Here is an 18,587-nt window from a genome sequence, read left to right on the forward strand (position 1 = left end):
GTGGCAGCATTTCAACATATAAAAGCACCACAGAACATGGACTCAAAGCTCTGCAACTAATTAAACTTCATAGAAAATGCTAACATGTATTTCTTAAGGAGAAAATCAGTGTGGTAGCAACTGTATGTCACTTACCTAGAATGAACTAACCGGCTCCATTTGTAGGTGCCATTTGTCCTCATTCATTGCTAACAGCCTTCTTCAAACTAACACTTGATAAAAATTAAAAGATTCTAATGCAGTCCATTGGACTGTATGCTTAACAATCAAATAAATATAACACAGCCCTATGCATAATAATCTTCTTCAACTACAGGCACAGCAGTTCCAAAATAATTCTGGATTTTATTTTAACTTAAACTTTCTTACAATGTTGTAAAAATAATTTACTTGTGTACGTGAATAAAGATAACCCAAGGACCACATTTGTATATAAAATTGTCTTGAAGAGGCCGGTAATCCAATTTGTTTTCATTAGTGTTGCACTGAGAGCACGCCTAACCAAATGCCCGTACAAAGACCAGCAAACTGGTATCAGTCACATCAGCAGACCTCTTTCACTTACTTACTACCTTTGCTTATTCAAACAAACCAAAAGGCATGAACTGTAACTCCCTGTTCTATTGAAGGGTTACAAATACAGACTGCAAAAGCAAATTAACCCTCTGAGGAGAGGGCACTTCTAAAATAAAATAATGTTTTAGGAAACTATTTTCTGAGATCAAGCTTGAAGAATACTACTGAAGTTTGAAAACTCAAAGCTTCCTTAGTTAAAAAAATGTACATCTTTGATAGCTTATATTAATGGGTATGGTAGCTTTGAAGAGTATTGTTTATGAATATAATACATACATAGTGCTGGGTTTAATATTTTATTTGAATGACGTTTAATGTTATGCAAAATAAATTGTTATGTTACATCCACTGTGACATCAACTAAAATGTGAACTAGTTTGCATAGGTTAGTACTTTGGGCAGCATGATGTTGCTCTAGTCCACCAAGGCTTAAATATTCACAGTGTAGAGGAAGAAACAGGAATTAAAGCATTTCTACTAAAATATATTTTAATAGCTGGTGTTAACTTTCTGCATAACAAAAGCCAAATTAAGATGATACATCATATGATCCAAGAGTAAGTATATCTGTCCTTTGAAAAACAATTGTTACCCTCATAACTGTATACTCCCAAATACAGTACAGTTTTGCAAAATAACTAAAACTTGACACACTTTAAAGCAAACATAAGCCAAACTGCACAGCGGTTCATTTTTGCTTTTTATGTCACACTGCAAAAACCAACAGCTGAGAGAGTTTCCAAATCATGCTAATCAATGTCAATACAGTCATTGCTGTCTTCCAATGGTCTAGCAATTTCTAATAGTAATATTAAATACACAATTGAAATGCTACAGTATAGCTTATTTCCCCCCCTAAAATAATAATAATTAACGAATGTCAACAACAACTGGATTACAACTTAAGTACAATATGCAAATTCTATTTATCAGACACAAGAAGCATATGAAATTCCTTTGAATATACTGTTGTAGTGCAGGCAGTTTAGGAAATATAGCTTTCAGGTTTTCTTTCAAAAGGAGAGATGGGGTTCCTATGGCATAAAGCTGGAGAAAATCACTAAAGCATTGCAAAATGGTTTATTCTTCTACAGCTCACCAGTACTTTGCATTTGCCAGCACATCAGTTTGGAGATCTTCTTTCAACAGCATCTTTTGTCTGTTTCAGTATATTATTTAAACATTTACTAACTAAAGCATATTCTGTATTTTAAATGAAGTATTAATCAACATAACTAAAATCTAACATTTTATACCCTGTACCACTTTCTGCCAAAGACTTCTGTATTTGTCATTTCTTTTTCATTGTACAAGATGACATGCAGTCACTGTGCAGTTAAAACTAGAATTATTACCTTTCCCAAGTATTGGAGACCTTCCATATCCCCGAGGAACACTTGGTAGGGACATATTTGTCAAAAGTATAATCCATGGGAGGTGATTCTCTGTCAAATCCCAATCTGCTGAAGTGGTTTATGGTATGTCAAATGTAATCAAGGAAACCCTGTTTCATCAAGATTAAATGCTAATGTTCCATCATGAAAAATTACAGCTGCAGTATCTGTAAGTAGCTTTGTTTAGAAAATGAAGGTTAGCCAGGCAAGAAAGAGTAATGAAAAGCAAGGCACCCATTTGTTCTTGTATATATGTATGAATATGCTATGTGTTGTTTTCCATGTTTATACTCGTGTTAGCAAGAATTACAGCATATTTTATCTTCTTTATGTCTAAAATGCTTAAAATGGGAATGTGTGAACTTCCAACCTGAACTTTGGAACATCTTGGGGAATTTGGCTCCTTAAAACTCTTTTCCTTTCCCCACAAAAATGTTGTCTACAGGAAGAAAGTACAGTGAGGGGAACATGCTGTGTTAAAAAGGAATACATAACTTTAAAGGTGACAAGACAGCATATAACACCTGTTCACCTCTATATCCCACTGCATGTAACAGGCTCCAACATATGCCTTGTAAAACCTGTGCTGGCACAACTTAATTGCCGACATACTTTCACTACCTTACAAATTTTAGATCTTAAAAAACATTTTTATAATTGCACTCTGATAATTTTGGGCCTTTGCTAGCATTGCTTAGAACAAAGCTGCATAATGACACTAAAGTTTGTTTTATATCAAAAAGCAGGAACCATTCCACATGAACACAAATTACTAAGCATATACAACATAAAAACCTGACTACATGAATAAGTAACTTAAAACAGATCTTAATAATTCTGCTGACATACCATTCTCAAGAGAAATACAATTCACATACTGTTTTGTTTTCTTGACCTTTTTTATTTTGCAAATTGCTTTAGCTGCTTTGCCAGGCTAATGAATATTCAAAATTCATAAAGGAAATTTTATTTCCATTGTTTAGCATAACATAGTACTCTAATGTCATCAAATGCTCATTTTCTGATTTACTTTTCTCTATACCTACAGTGTTCACTGTAAGCTGTCTCCTCACTTAGGATGAATGCTAATGTATTTATAGGTGGAGACTTTCTTTTCTGTAAGTCACTAAAAATTGCAACTTGATGCAATATATCTATTCCCTATATTTCTTTTTATTCATATCTGGTTAACAAACTGACAACTTGTTTTTATAGTTGTCAGCGTTACACAGCTAATAGAGCAGCACAGCAGCAAGGGATAGCCAATTCTGCCTCAGGCATCATCAGAAAAATTTGCCAGCCATCGTAAGATGGGATTCCTCTCCTTGATGTTGATGGCTGGTGATGAAAACCAACAGGGAAGCAGACTGCTTGCTTCAGAGCTTCTAGCTCAGCTTACCACAACAGCCTTTTGAAAAGCCATTTGACTTGCAAAGCTTGCTAATTTAATGTGGAAGTTACCAGTAATGCATAAGGGACTGTCACAGCAGCAGCCCTATATGCAAAACTTTCAAGAATTGTAAATGACAGCACCCATACAGATTGCATATTTACAGTATTGCATACCTAGTTTTAAACCACATTTTTTGAAGTTAGATGCTCCTGGTCAGCTTTAGCCTTGAAATTAGGCAGCTGACAAGAAAGCACAGGCAATTCCACAGTCATGGTCATTTTTTAATTATATTTTTTTTTTAGCGCAGTCATTCCACCCTGTTTGGCAGCTGGGATCAGCCCTGTGTTAGCAACACCTAAAAAAAATTGCGTAAGTTTTCCAGTTCCTAATTGTATGCAAAAATAGAACTAGCAGGCATTTGCACTGATAACTTTCAGTTGACATAACACCACCATACTGCATTCCTTCTTTATTCTTTAAATAGACATTGCAGGCTTGCTTACTTTGTGAAACGAGAAATACAAAATTGTCTGTAAACTCTATATTTAATTCTACTTAAAAAATTTCCGAAACAGAAGAAAGCCAGTGCAAGCTCAATGTTCTGAGACCTACTCCAAAATTAACTTCTCTAGCAGATGGCTGAACACCACAAATGATACTATCAGCAAAAAAACATCTTCCTTAAACATGTATGCATCCACATGAGTAAGTTCCCATGTGAATCTTTAACTCTTTTGTTCTTTCTCCCAGAGTTTCTCCCTGGGAAGGAACATGGCACCCTCTTGGCATCCAGTCAAAGGAAAAGCACCTTTCCTGTGACCCAAGCCTGCTGATACAGTCCCTCTTATAGGTCCCGTATGTCACCAGCTATTTGATCCTCTCCTCAGCCTCACAGACTGAGACCTGGATCTCTCAGTTCTGACCATAAGTTACCGGACACCAAATAGCATATCTGAAGGTTTGCCAGCAAAATATTTTTACTGTTTTCTATGGATGGCTAAACTGAAGCATGATGACATGGAATATGTTGAACTTCTGTTTAGTTGGTTTTCCCTTCGGTGTCAGTTATGAGAAAGATTAAATCAGTAAAAGAAAACATAATATTTCTCCATCGTTAATCATTTGGCAAGCATAAAACCTGCTGTTGGATCACCAAGATTTCTGGAGGAAACTGAGGCAATAGGCCACTGAGCTGAAATGCACTACAATAACCAGAGCTCTCCTCCACTCCTCGATGGACGTGCAAGTATTTCTGAAGCAGGGGTAGGTGCATTAGCTCATCAGCAAAGCAGCCATTAAGCGAGTTACCTGTGGTAAGAAGGAGGGATGTAACTGCAGGCTTTGTGTGACTGCACAGCACTGGGGCCTCACACAGGGTATTTATTTACAGCAGTACAGGTGAAGGTAAAGGAACTAACATGAAGTATTTGTTGTACATTGCCCTAATGGAAGTTTATTTAAATGCTAAGTATTATTAGAAGGAAACAGAAGAGTTGACAGGTTTTATACTCTAGATAGTCTTTGCAAGGAATTTTCTGTGGAAAAGATGCCAAAGAACCATGAATTCAGGCACGGACCTAACTGATGGACTGGGATGCAAGCAAAGCTGATAGAAGAGGTCACTGTTGGAAATAAGAGAAAATGGGTAATCCAGGTATAAATGTGGGTATGCAAGAGTCAGGAAATTTTTGCTGTCAAAACAGACCTGTTTACTGTAAGGCTCCTGGGCAGTAGGGGGTTTTATTTGGGTTCTTTTAGTAGCATATTACTTGTCATTATTTCAAATGATTGAATTATCTACTTAGCATTTTAATTTTTATTCGGATGCTAACTGCTCAAACATTAAACACCTCCCTAATAATCTGAAGATGTGTTCAAACTCAGGGTGTTAACCTCCTGTGACTTCAGAGTGCCATAAGAAGTGAATCGATTTTATGGTTGTTATTATAAAGAGAAATAATGTCTTTGAGGAGTAGGGAAAAGGTATTTCCCCTTTACAACTAATTGACTAAAATCTTTACAGGATTGGCAGCACCAGGCTTCCATATATGTTTTTCATTTTGAGGGAGCGCTATTATATGCAATGCTGTTTTCAAAGCTCTGAGCTTCTTGTTGATTATTTATCTTTACTTTGAAGGACTCTAAATTGGATTCTGAGTGAGAATGCACACTGTTACAGCAGTGATAAAGTAATGAACATGTACTCTTAAAAGATTCTTCTGACTTTTTCTAAAGGGTTAGGTTTTGAGTAAATCATAATAAAGCTCAAAGGACTAGACACAAAAATTAGTTAACAAACTCAATATAATTTGCTGGAAGCATTCCCGTTTTCCCAGTTCTCTGAACAGTACCATACATCCAGCCATCATCAATTGGTTGCACATTGATGATATAATCACCATCCCTGAAGGAAACTTCATCTTCATCTTGAGCACTGTAGTCATACATAGCTCTGTATGTTCTCTGTTGAAGGAAAGAAAACAAGGCTGTAAAGTCTCAAGCCTAAACAGAGATAGATTCCTTCTCTTCTTTGCACAAAGAAAATGAAAAGAGCAGGAAAAAGAACAGAGGGAACAAGGCAGAGAGAGAAATCACAAGTAACCTGTTGAAAAGAAACAGTACACCCTCCACCCTGTCAAATATGCAGTGAACACAGCCCCTTTTTCCAAGTACCAAAATAATTCTTTTTGTGAACCTGCATTGTCCAAAGTCCTTATACGAACAGATTTCAAGCCATTCACTCACTACCTCTTGAAATATTCCAACTGTTGTTTCATACATTCACTAGTAACAGTTCATTACATCTAGCCATAGCTAGCTGTGCTTCTGCTTCCTATTTGCATGACTCCCAGATAGCTTCTCCTGTGTCTTCACTACAGAAAAGAAACACATTCTTCATCCAGGTCATTAACTTTGCCATCTCACTGAATGCCCTTCATTTCATTAGGATTTTACCCCAAATTAAGAATTAGGAATGTAATACTATCTAATGAAAAAAAAGACAAGATTTTTTAAAGTCTGCAAAAATACTTTTTATTAATACTCGGTTTTGCATATTCAGATAAAAGATCGATCTAAACAGAACACCAAGACCTATCATTAGCTAAGCCAAATTTCTCTACACCTCTGTTCACTGTAAGCCAAGATTTTAATTTTCTTTCTAAATAGAGTATTTATTTCCACTTATAACCAATAAAATGCTGGAATTCAAAGTGGATTTTCAAACTCAGAGGGAGCAGTCTACTCCTGTGTCTTAACAGAACAAAAAACCTAGCTCATTTGAAAATTCCCAGGGCTACTTTCTTTTCCTTACCCTGTCTCTCGACAGAAGTCAAGAGCAGTTCAAGCATCGCTGATAATATTCAATTTCCCTATCAGCAATTTTTGATATTTCACCATATCTAGCTCAATATTTCTGCTACAAGGATTCAAAGAGAAAAAAAGGTAAAAACAGTCAATGTTTGAGTTAATGCCTAGTACTACTGTCTGAACCTTTTAAGAGATGGCAAACTTTTTTCTGCTTCCCAGCTGAGGAAAACAGCTCTGGATTAATTTTAATCCATCTCATATATGGGGGGTTGAGGGTTTTTAATGAAATTATTTTCAGAAAAGATGGAGATTCCTCCACACACAGTAAGTCATTTGTCACATGTTGGAGATGTGGGATCATCTAATCCAAACACTATAGGGCAACACATTATTACTGTTCCCGTGCTAGAAATACACTTTTGTCTTGATTCTGCCTTTATCATTGGTAGTGCAGATTAAAGACTGTTAACTCCTGGTTAAACACTGGAGACCAATACCATTCCTGACAAGCCTAATCTGAACTGTATTTGAGCCTTGCTCTGTATAATTGTCCTCTGCCATGCCTTGTAGTGTTGCCGCCCTACAGGCTGCAACCAAAAGTGATCTTCTACCAGAGGTATGTGGTTTCTTGGTGGTTCCTTAATGTCTTCCAGGTGTTCATGGAAGGTGATGAAAAAAAGCATCATTGTTTATGCATTACATCGAAGCAACAAATTTGGAGGGCTCTATGATCACCAAAAATTCCTTAAAGATTCACAAACTAGAAAACCAGTGATCAGAAGACCCTAAGGAATGGTCTGTGCCTTTGAGAATTTTATTTTTTCCAACTATTTCAATTGATCTCTCTACTGAGCCTTAAACTAACTCCAAAAAAAACCAGTGGAGAATATGCTATTACAACAAGCTCAGCAGCAGTTAGTCCTGTAAAGAATTTATTTCAAAAAAAGGTCCATTTAAGAAAAATGGTAGTAAGTCCATATCTGGCATAAGGCAGAGAATAGATTTTCCTCTGAGACATGCTTATATGTCTCCCTTAAATGGGCAAAGACTGGGGCAAGAGATTAAATGTTTTATTAAAGTAACATATAATTGGAAAAAAACAGTTAAGTTTTTACTCACCCAGAAGGATGCTCACTCATCCTTAGAACATCATGGTATAGGACATACTAGTGCTGTCTCCTTTAAGGCAGCTTGACTACATCACTGTAGTAGCACAGTTGTGAAGAGAAGCTAGTAATTTCAAACTTTAAAAAAATTTATTAGGGCCCTAAATGCTGCTGAGAAACCTAAATTTATGGCCTTAACACCTAATTAGGTGCTAAATGGCTGTCAGGAGAAATCTCCATAATAATCCTGTTAGCATTTAATGCCTAATTATCACTTCAGAGTGTAATCTGGGCTATATAATTGAGAATTACAATGCTTAAAGAACTCCAAGCAGGGATTTTTAAAATGCATTTTAGTGAATTATTTCTCCGTCAGTAGTGAGTTTAGCAAGTACTGAGAGCACAAGAGGGTATAAGAAAAAGTTGGTTTTTTTTAAAAACAGTCAAACACTCACTTATCTCCCACCTCCTCAAAGGTCTAACTTGCAGCTACTGCTTAGACAGAACAGTAAGTCTTGTGCATATGAAGTACTGAAGCCCAGCTCTCATATTCCCAGCTCCCCAGCCAGATGTGAACTGATAGATGCATATTTCCACTTCATCCACCAGTTGATACTTATTCTATGGATTGCTCCTTGCAAGGAAAAGTACCTGTTGCAGTGTCCTTCACATAGAATAGCTATCAAGGAAAGTCAATTTGCAACCTAGGTTTTGCTTTCCTTCACTTTTAGTTACCTAAAAACATAAGAACACCCTCTGTTATGTTCCAAAGAGGCAAAGAGCCTTCAGGGGTCTGTTATAAAGCATTCTGCACTCCGAGCAACAATATAATTAAGCCCATTACGCAAAACTGCTCATAGAAAGTGAGCAAAAGTTAAGAATGAGAAAATAACACAATTTATCTAGGAAAAAAATCTACCCAGAGACTGTTAGGATCATGCTCAAAATTAAATCAACCAGAATTTGAAAATTTAAAAATTAGAAAATTTCTATTTCTCAGTACAGGAAATTGGTGGACATAATTATAAAATGAACTTATGTCTTTTGAGACCCTGATTTGATAACAGTGCAACAAACCAGCTGAAAGGAGTAGGTTTTACTACAGCAGCTAACTCTCCAATCATCCCCACCCAGATACAAACCATGGGATCTTAATCACCCTCGCCCTAGAGATGTCCTGGCCAAACTTATTGGTGGCTTTGTCACCTTCATTGCTTTTCATTAAGTCTCAAAAACTGCTTGTGCTTTGAGACCAGCATTCAGGCTGGGATTTCTTTCCTCCCATCTCTTCCCCATCTTACTTTCTTCTCTTACTTCTTTCTTCCCTCTGCCTGGCTTAGCCAAACACGCCTGCATCTCTGGCAGTACTGCTCCAAGCCCAGAACCAAACACTCAGCTGAAAGCAATGAACCTAACAGTGTTTAAGTTTATCAGATCTCCTAAAGGGTGTCCACACTGCATTTGAAAAGCACTCCAAGGCTGCCTTCCATCTTCAGTCTGTGCAAATCGCTACACTTAAACACATCCCCAACCAGAAGTTTCCTCCAGCACACTCTGGGAACCCCTTGTGCCACCCCAACAGCTGACTGTAGCATGCCCAGCACACCTGAATAAGATGCACAAGCTACAGAAAAGACAGTCTTTTGATGTGAAGGTGGAAAGGCAAGGGAGGATGCCAGGCTTCTAGCTGCATCTGAGATACCTCTTTTGGAGCAGAATCATCACCCTGGGGCGTGATAAGATCAGTTGCCATTTCCTTTTTCCCATTATTAACAACTATTACCCCTTAAAAGAATGTCAAATTATAACAGTTTCACAAAAGGGATAAGAAATCCTGTTGAAAGGAGACAGTCAATCCTTTATTTTTTAAATGCTTTAACTTCACTCTCTTCCTTTTCTTATTTACTTTTGCATTCCCCATTCTGGAAGGAGAGGCAAATGATGATTCTCAAGATGACTGAAATGATATTGTTTCAACAGGTAGCCCACCAGGTCAGTCACTGGGAGATAGAAATATCAGGGAAATAGTAGCCATCTACCTGCCCATATAGCTATGAAGGCTGCTAAGTGCATTTTGAGATTTGCAGGCATCTCAATTCTCTGTCTGCTGGATTTGAAGACTGTTTGCTTTGCTCCCCACTGACTAGCAAATCTGCTGGCAAAGCCCAGGCTTCCAGGTCTCCCATTTTTTGGACTCTGGCCCTTTTGGAAAGCAGCCAGGTGCCTTGCTCCTTGGAAATTAATGGTTGATTCCAGTATCAGCTGCCTCACAGCTGTCATGCAGGTGTCCAAAGAGTTTCTCAGGTTATTGGCTCACCAAAAGATGCAGGTATCTGGATCCCAGACTTCCCAGCAAGTAAGCCCCCTCAGTCCCCAAGCAGCCGAGAAACTGGCAAACCTGAAAGCACCCAAGCCTCATAGAACATCATGATCTTTACAGCATAAAATGCCATGGAGTTTCAGTCTTAAACAAAAATACAAGTTTCAGCTAATCTTGAAAACAGGTTTTTTCAGCTTAGCAAGCTCTCAGTTTAGTTCATAACTAAATATTTCATCTCTAAAGAGGTGACTGAGGTAGTAAATATACATCCATTCAAAATAGTTTAAAATTCAAAATTACAAGTCAATATTTTTAAGGTAAAAGGTGACTGGATCTGAAATCTCTAGGCAGTGATATGATAAAAAATATGATAACCATTAAAACTGAACTTTATATGTAAAGAGTTCAAAAAGGAAAAAGAAGCTCAATTTCCTAAAAACTCCAGCTGAATACCCATTCAGCTCTCCTTCCATGACTAGTTACTTCTAAAATGAAATATTCACTCCAGCTTTACATTCCCATCCAGCACAATTAAGAACTTCATGACTGTGGCCATGGTTTCATGATAAAGCTTCTTCTCAGTTGCCCAGCAGTATAACTCGATTTGGATCAGGCACGAGTGCATGCATGACTCTCCTGTTGAATTAGGAAGGGCACACCAATATGGAGTCTGAGGTAAGTTTATATAAGTACAAAATCAGCAGGTCAAAAAATCTGAAACAAATTTAAACCAACAGGGTCAGCGTAAGAGACTGCAGTTTTCATCCAGTGCTAGAAGCTTGAATTCATCAAAGCTCAGCCTGTGAAATACTGTCCAAGCATTTACTATTTAAGTAGACAGAAGATTCAGTTATTTGTCTGTCTTCTGGAGATCATAAATAAGTTTTTTTAATGCATTCTGACATAAAAGTTCTTGCCACTGCCCTCAGTCACTTAATCTTTTTTATATCTGAGAACTATCATTTACATTTAGGACTAGGACAGTCAAATAGCCCAACTACAGAACTCAAGCATACCAATTCACTCATTTAAGAGATTTCACAATAGCTGGTGATGTTGCTTACCAAATAAAATCGTTCTTTAAATCTAATACTCACCAGACCTGCTGAATGAGACTGTGAATGCATGGACCTCATGGATGACATACTGGTCTGGTGCATGTATCCATATCCCTGGGACTGGCTTTGCTGATATGCCCCAGGGAGAACAGGGGCTGTGTGTTAAAGAAATACAGACACATTAATTAAATTTTTTAAAAAGTCCTTATCTAGCATTTTGTAGAAACTGTAGATTATTTGCATTGTAAATAACAGTTCCTCAGTATGAAACAGTTCAGAATGATTTCCATATACAACATAAGGCTTTCCATATGTTGAATTACACATAAATGTAGCCAAAGCCATAGCAATATATCCACAAATACTGTCAAGGTTAGTTGGAAAGAAAAGCTCAACATATCTAAAGAAGTCTGACCACAAAAAGGTGTACAAAAGCTTGAGACACCACTAACTCAATTCTGATACTGCCACAGATGACGCACTAAATATCATGTGCCATAAACTACCATTTTTAAAGGAAAGATTGATGAAAAAAGCTATATACTAATACAGTTTTGAAATGTTTCAGTAGAAATTCTCTGCAATTAGTTCTTAACTCATTGCAAACTAATTCGTATTTATTGGGCTATGAACAAAGAAGGACTGTGATTCACAGGAAGAGATAGAAATGTAAAAAAGTGAGCCCACAGTTGGGTTTCTTAGTTTATTCTGATTCCACCACCTTTCTTAGCCAAACACAGAGATCAATGGTTAAGTATTTCCAAGTCCACCTTTTTCAGTATCTTCCTCTTACCACACAATTGTTCCATCTCTTTCACACATATTTTATTCACATTATTTTAACAGTTACATTATTTTAACAATTCTGTATGCTAATCATTAACACGTTGACTTTTATTGTACCAAGAGCTGCTGAGAGAGTTATTAATACAACCAACAAGGACTCCCTACCTCTACAGCTTACTAGGAAAGCATTCGTAAACCTTCCATACCTGCTCAAACACCTTATTTCAGCAAGACCAAAACAGAATGCGTTAAAAATATGGTTGATCAAAAAATCTGTGAGAAATAAGCACAGCATAAGTGATTACTCACTATTTTCCTAGCAAACCCAATAAGCATTTTTAAAGCAAAATTAAGAGACTGAAGTGGTTTTCAAAAGCTAAAGATTAAAAGTTTAGTCACCGCATATTTGTGCATGTTTTGAAGACTCTCACACACTCTGAGAATAAAGACTTCTGGCTTGTATGGAGGTTATTAGCCCATCTCCACTATTACCAGAATTTTACTAGTTAGTTCAACTGGAAATTCATTTAGCTACACTGAAAAGAAAATGCATTTCTGTTGCTACTTCTTCAAGTGGTCCACCTAGCTGGTATTCTAACTCCTCTGACAAAAGCCATCTTTTGCTTACAGGAGATGGAGACCATGTGTCCCATGAGTCAAAAATCTTCAAACATGGAATCATTCAGCAGTCTGACACTTTCTGAGATACATCTCTTGGTCTTGCTGGGAAGCAAGAACCACTTCAGGAGCACCCATCACACACAGAATCAAAAAAGAGCAAAGCTAATGTAGGATTTAATGGGGTTCAAAATGTATGGAAGGACCCAGGACTTTTAAAATGAAAAAACATGTGAGAAGCAGGAAACCTCCACTAAAAAAAAAAAAAAAAATTAGGAGGTTTATATTTGCAGTATTAATACTCTGTCCTTCACTGCTTCTTCAGCGATCAGGACAATAAATGTGTGTGAAAAAGGATTAACGAGAAAATGTTTGCTGAACTATTTCAGAAAGAAAAGTCAATCTTGTGCTTTCAGCAAGGTGTTTTACCTATCCTGCTTCCCCAGCTAACAAAACCACTGATTTTAACAAAGGTTCTTCTTAAAACATCCATTTAGTTTTAGTTAGCATATTCAAATGCACCAAGTATGTAATTACAATTTGGGATGTTACTTTTTGCTCTACTATACTTGTAAAGATAAGTAACACTGTATATTTAACTAGGGTTTTTCTGATTTAGAAAACATGTTTCAAACTATTGTAATGAATAGATTGCTTTGTTAAGTGAGTGAAATTAAAGTGATACACAGTCAGATGCATCACTGGAACATGATGAATAATGGATGTTTTAGGAGTGCCAAGTTCATTCTAATGACATATGAGTACAAAGACATTTTAAAGGAGTTTAATCATCAGAGAATTGCTGCTTGTTAACATGTTCACAGGATTATCATGCATTAAGTGAATAGTCCTAAGTAGTTCATGAAATAATTTATGTTTCAGTGTTGTTACAAGCTATTTCTACATGACCAGATGTAGCCCTTCATGAGAAAATAGAGAAAAGCATCATTTAATCAAAGGTTCTGCGATCAAGCTGGAATGAATGTATTTTGCCTAATTCACCACCAGCATAAACGTAGGTCAGTTCATAGAAGCCAACAGAGTCTCATCTCCTCATACCAGCAGTAAATTGGTTATGTGGGTTGAAAACACACAAGCTGAAAACAGCTTAAACTTTTTAACTTAATAGAAAGCAGTATCTTAAGCTGACAATGGCCGCTGATCAGTGACTGCCCACTCTGCAGCTACAAAGGGCTGGTAGCTTTTCCCTGGTCCCCAGCAGGGGCAGACACCCTGAGAATCCCTTTCTTCTTCCTAAAGGAAGTGAAGACACTGGTAGAAACTTTTTACTCTTGATTCCTTCTCCCCAAAACAGATCTTTCTCAATTCCTACCAATCGTCCCTTGTCAGTGTAATGCAGCAAGTGTACTGATGGCCAGCTTTATTATAGCCTCCAAACTGACAGGCTTATTTTGGGGAGGATAACTCATGCCTCCTGCCTCTGTGACAACTGTCAGCAGCAGGTCTGAGACGTTCTTTCCTCTTTTGCAATCAGCTTCTCACAATCTGAGAGAATTCTGTCAAACTGTCTCAACAAACCTGTTTGCTAATTTACCTGCAACAATGGAAACCGTAAACCCAGAAATAAAATAAAAAAAAATAAAACCCCAGGAAATAAAGCATTTCTTCCAAAGCAGGAGAAATTCTGGGAAACATTAGAAGCTGAAATATTAGAAAAAGATTCTATACAATCAAAAAGAAGGTATTTCTAGGATTAGCTTTGCTAATTATCTTCTAGTCCTTTATTTAGGTATCATATATATGAGCATATATATCAGCAGATATCAGTGTTGAAGACACTTGATTGAATAATTCCACCTTTTTTTTTTCCATTAAAAGAATACTGTAGTAGGGCTGCAAAAAACGACCAATAGTTTTTAACAATTTTTTACAAAAAGTACTTAAGAAAACTCCAGATGGTTGCCTATTTGGAAGATAATTTGGGAATCACATAAATAAGCAGGCTAGTGAAGAGACAACAGATCTGAGCTGTGTTCGTGTTGATGTACAGATAATTCAAGGTGAGATTAAATGATGCAGAGAAAGAGTTTGACTTTCCACCATCATCATCACCTATAGTTAACTGCAATCTTTTGGCTCAGACCAAAGTAGAAAGTTCTATAACATCACTGACTGCAGCAGCAGCAAAAAGCAATGGTTTTAGTTAACCTAAGGGAACAATAAAACACAGTGGTTGGAACATGAAATTCATTTAGCTGAAGCCAGATTTATTGGTGAGGGAGCTGAGGGCTGACCATTGCTCCCAGAAGTAGAGGTGGATGTTTTTTCTCGTTGCATTAAGACTTTACCAGACGCATTCTGATGTATCAAAACTTACTTTTTTTCTTGTCCCACTTACCGACCAAGCCAGATATCCATTTTAAATTATCTACTTGAAGAAATTTATCGTATATCTCTTACTATGTCTTTATAGGCTTCCCCAGAGAAAAGACAGAGAATAATGAATGAACATGACAAAAGGCAAACAGAGAGGAAGCCTCCAAGAAAAAGAAGAAGCTGAAAGAATGATAACAAGTATCAACTTGCTGCAGCAGACAATGGGGTCTGCACAGTGTGTACCGATCAGGACATGCTTTGAGAAGGACTGGGAAAGAAAAAGGTCAGACTGTGGCAACAGGGAAGGTATAATTAAGAGAGCACTGTATAATTACAAGGTTAAAAAAAAAGTTTATGCTAAAAAGAAAAACCTTTTAAAGGGTAGGTTCCAAGATATATTTTATCAAAACCATACTTAAACTCTTTCGTTCTTTCATACAGCAGAACCTCGACAATCCATGGTAAAACAATGTATCCCCACTGCTAACTACTGCAGTTTTGCCATTTACTAGACCAGATGTAAAATAACAATCGCTTCATTTACTTACAGACATCATGCAGTTTTAAGCATTTATTTCACTTCATATTTTGATGCTATCTCAATTCATGGTTTCACTACTAAGACTTCAGAAAACTCACAAAGAATATTGCAACATTTTGTAATAATAACCACAACATGAGAGAGCAGGAAGTAAAAAAGGACGATGATTATTATGTGCTTAATTCTAGTGCCTGTAAGATACTAGAAATCAAGCTGTTGAGGAGCACAAAAGTTGCAACAGGGCCAGAACACAGCATCATCATATGTCTCTGTGTTACTGACATTATGACCAGCTCCCCCAAAAGAGATGAAGCTGTTACGGGAATCATGTTGCTCCACATATATTGAAGTCCTTCCCCTGTTTTGCCTTGCCGCTGCCTCATTTTCCACAGATTGCAATGCCTAGAGCAGGCTTCATGGCCTTACTTTACAAGGCCTCTCCCACAGCTTTCAATTCCTTCTTTCTTTTGCCCTTCCAGTAGAAGTTACTCAGCTATGCCCCATGTAGCAGAAAACGTTGTCAAAGTAGTGATGTAATCAGATGTGGGTAAGTGTAGGTCTAGATTACACTTCTGGGGTGCTCGGGTACACCCCACTTGTTGCTCCTGTGGATGGGCCGCTGCCCGAACTGCACAACCCCCTTGACCACATAGCTAAGGAAATACGGCCTTAGGGTAAACTGCTACTGCTGTGCTGAAGCTGGTGGATAATAACAACTGATACCTTTTTAAAGCCTTCTCTAGAAGGTGTCACAGAGGTAACTTTGGTTACAAACTCTGGCTTGGTACTTTATTTTTTTGTGTTCTATCACTTTCCCCAGACATTGGCTGCTGCTCCCCATCATTAAAATATTAAAAGTGATTTGGGTTGGAAGAGACCTCTAGTTATAATATAGTGCATTCCCTATTTAAAATCAGGGCCAAATTTGCAGTTAGGCTGGGTTTCTTCGGGCCTGTCCTGTCAATTTGGAGTTCAGGATGGAGATTTCACTACACCTCTCTGGGCAACCACAAACCCTATAATTCCTCCTGTTTATTTCCCATGCTGTGTATACTCCTGTACAAGCTCTGGAGATGAGCTCAGCCCAGCATTGCATTAAACATACAAGCATCTTGAGAAACAGTTTTAAGGAGAGATTTGAAGAAGGTTAACACATTAATTCTGCAGAAGTTCACAAACAGCAGGATAAATGGAACATAATTGTTGCCAACCAAGAATTTAATGAGAGTTTTAAAGAAGGCCTGTATCACAGGCTAATCAGAAACAATAATCTTGATACTCTGGCAGCAAGTAAGGCAGGATAGATATGGTGAGGATAAGATGTGAAAGACAAAAAAAAGAGAAGAAAAGTACCTTGCCAGCTATGACAGATGAGCTTTTAGCAGGTTTTTAAAGATGATGTGCTAAACATCAGTCTCTGTTAAAGTTAAGAGTGTTGGAAGAATTTGGCAGGAGTCATGAGGTGATAAGTCTCAAAGAGGCTACAGGCAGTCCATCCCTGATTCCCACAGCACATCTGAGGTTGATGCTCCATGAGCTGGCTGAGGCAATCTAACACTCCCACCACCCTTTCTCTTCCTTTCAGCTGGGGTGGTTTTCTGTTGGCATGGTGAGCTAAGTCAGCTCAGCAAGGGATCAGACCAGTGACAGATGCAGTGCAAGGAAGGAGACAGGACCAGGTACCCAAGGCCACAGGCAGCAGAAGGCAGCAAACTGCTAGATCAGCTCAGCTGTCCCAAGATATGCCCCTTCAAGCACCTCAATTCTGTGCAAGCTCCCTCTGCGTTCAAACCACAAAAGAGCTGAGCCTCTCACAGATGCTTCCCTCCAGATGTCCCAGCATCCAGCTCCACCATGTAATGCAGAATGCTCCTGAGTACTAGCATGTGGCATGCACTGTTCAACTACTTGTATCCTAGGTCTCCACGGTATTTGAAAAAAGTCATAGTAGAGTTTTAGAGAAGATTAATCCTAATGCAGCCAGCAAGGGCTGTTTACTTGACAGTAAAAAAGGGTATCAGAGAACTTAAAGCCTTTAATGAGTGTGCAAGGACTGCCCAGAGATAGAGACGGTGAAGAGGCTGAGATGAGGTACAGAGCTCTGCAGCATCTCCATGGTACAGAGCAAGGGGATAGTCTCTAAAGGACACAATAAAAAAGCAGTCACAGCAGTACAGAGAACAAACAGAAGAGTACAGATATGTTAGATACTAATAACATCAGGAAAACCTCAGTAATAATTTTCCAGTGAAGAACTGATTGCCAGGAATGCTCCTGTCCCAGACTGGGATGAAAAGAAAAAAAATCTCAAAGATTCATGCAAAAAGAAATGTTAAAAATCAGGTAAAGAAACAATTTTATGCCAATCATTTCAAAAGATCTAGGTTTAATTTTGATAATTTTCAATGTTTATTATAATCTGTGACTCTTCAAAATTAAACATATTTCAACATAAAGCTGGATTCTTTGTTTCAAAAATGTCAAGCTATAACCGTAACAATCTCAATACTGAATAAAATGGGGGTTTTTAGCATTAGGACATTAATCACAACTGATCCATTCCTATAAAGAAGTCTGGCATTAAACTGCTATCTTCTGATGAACAATATTGAAAAATTCCCAGCCATCTCTAAAGTTAAATTGCTCGGCATTAACTTTTCAAATAAACTAGAAAATGGAAACACATACTCTAAACTGATTATAACTCTTATCTCTTATAGAGTTTTATTATTTTCTAGTCAGCAAGAGTAGCACAGCACAGTCAAATTTACTGGGAATAGGTCAGACTGCATAAGCATATAAAACGCACTAACCTGAAGACTGCAGATGGTGAGACCTGATACAGAACAGTGCTGTTTTTAGAACAGTAGAAAACAACATGGTAAGGCATCTTGGCATTTTTTCTTGTAACAGTAACTTTCCCTTCATTTCTTTTCTTTCTTTTTTTTTTTTCTCTTTTTCTTGCCCTTCACTCGTCAGTTAGGCTGCTTTCACGGATGTCTGAGCTACCCGGCTTGTTGCTCTCAGTGGTGCTGTCAGAAGCAGCAGCTTGTCTGCACACTATCCATTACAGGAGTCAGTATTAGTTAGTAAATTGGAATATCAAGCCCAGATATAATTAGGTTGTTGAAATAACAACCTGAAAGTAT

General features: G+C 37.6%; 1 protein-coding gene across 1 annotated transcript in view; it reads right to left on the reverse strand.

The window, feature by feature from the left end:
- Nucleotides 1-771: 771 nt before the first annotated feature.
- The window catches only part of NEBL (nebulette), a 272,908-nt gene continuing 255,092 nt past the window's right edge, over nt 772-18,587 (reverse strand). Inside the window, exons 6-7 of the mRNA XM_049798223.1 lie at nt 11,196-11,311; nt 772-5,826 (exon numbers count right to left, since the gene is read on the reverse strand). Coding sequence (XP_049654180.1) covers nt 5,650-5,826; nt 11,196-11,311 — 293 coding nt within the window. The 3' untranslated portion in view covers nt 772-5,649. The remainder of the gene's footprint in view (nt 5,827-11,195; nt 11,312-18,587) is intronic.

Source organism: Accipiter gentilis, chromosome 4, assembly GCF_929443795.1.
Source record: "Accipiter gentilis chromosome 4, bAccGen1.1, whole genome shotgun sequence".
NCBI lineage: Eukaryota > Metazoa > Chordata > Aves > Accipitriformes > Accipitridae > Astur > Astur gentilis.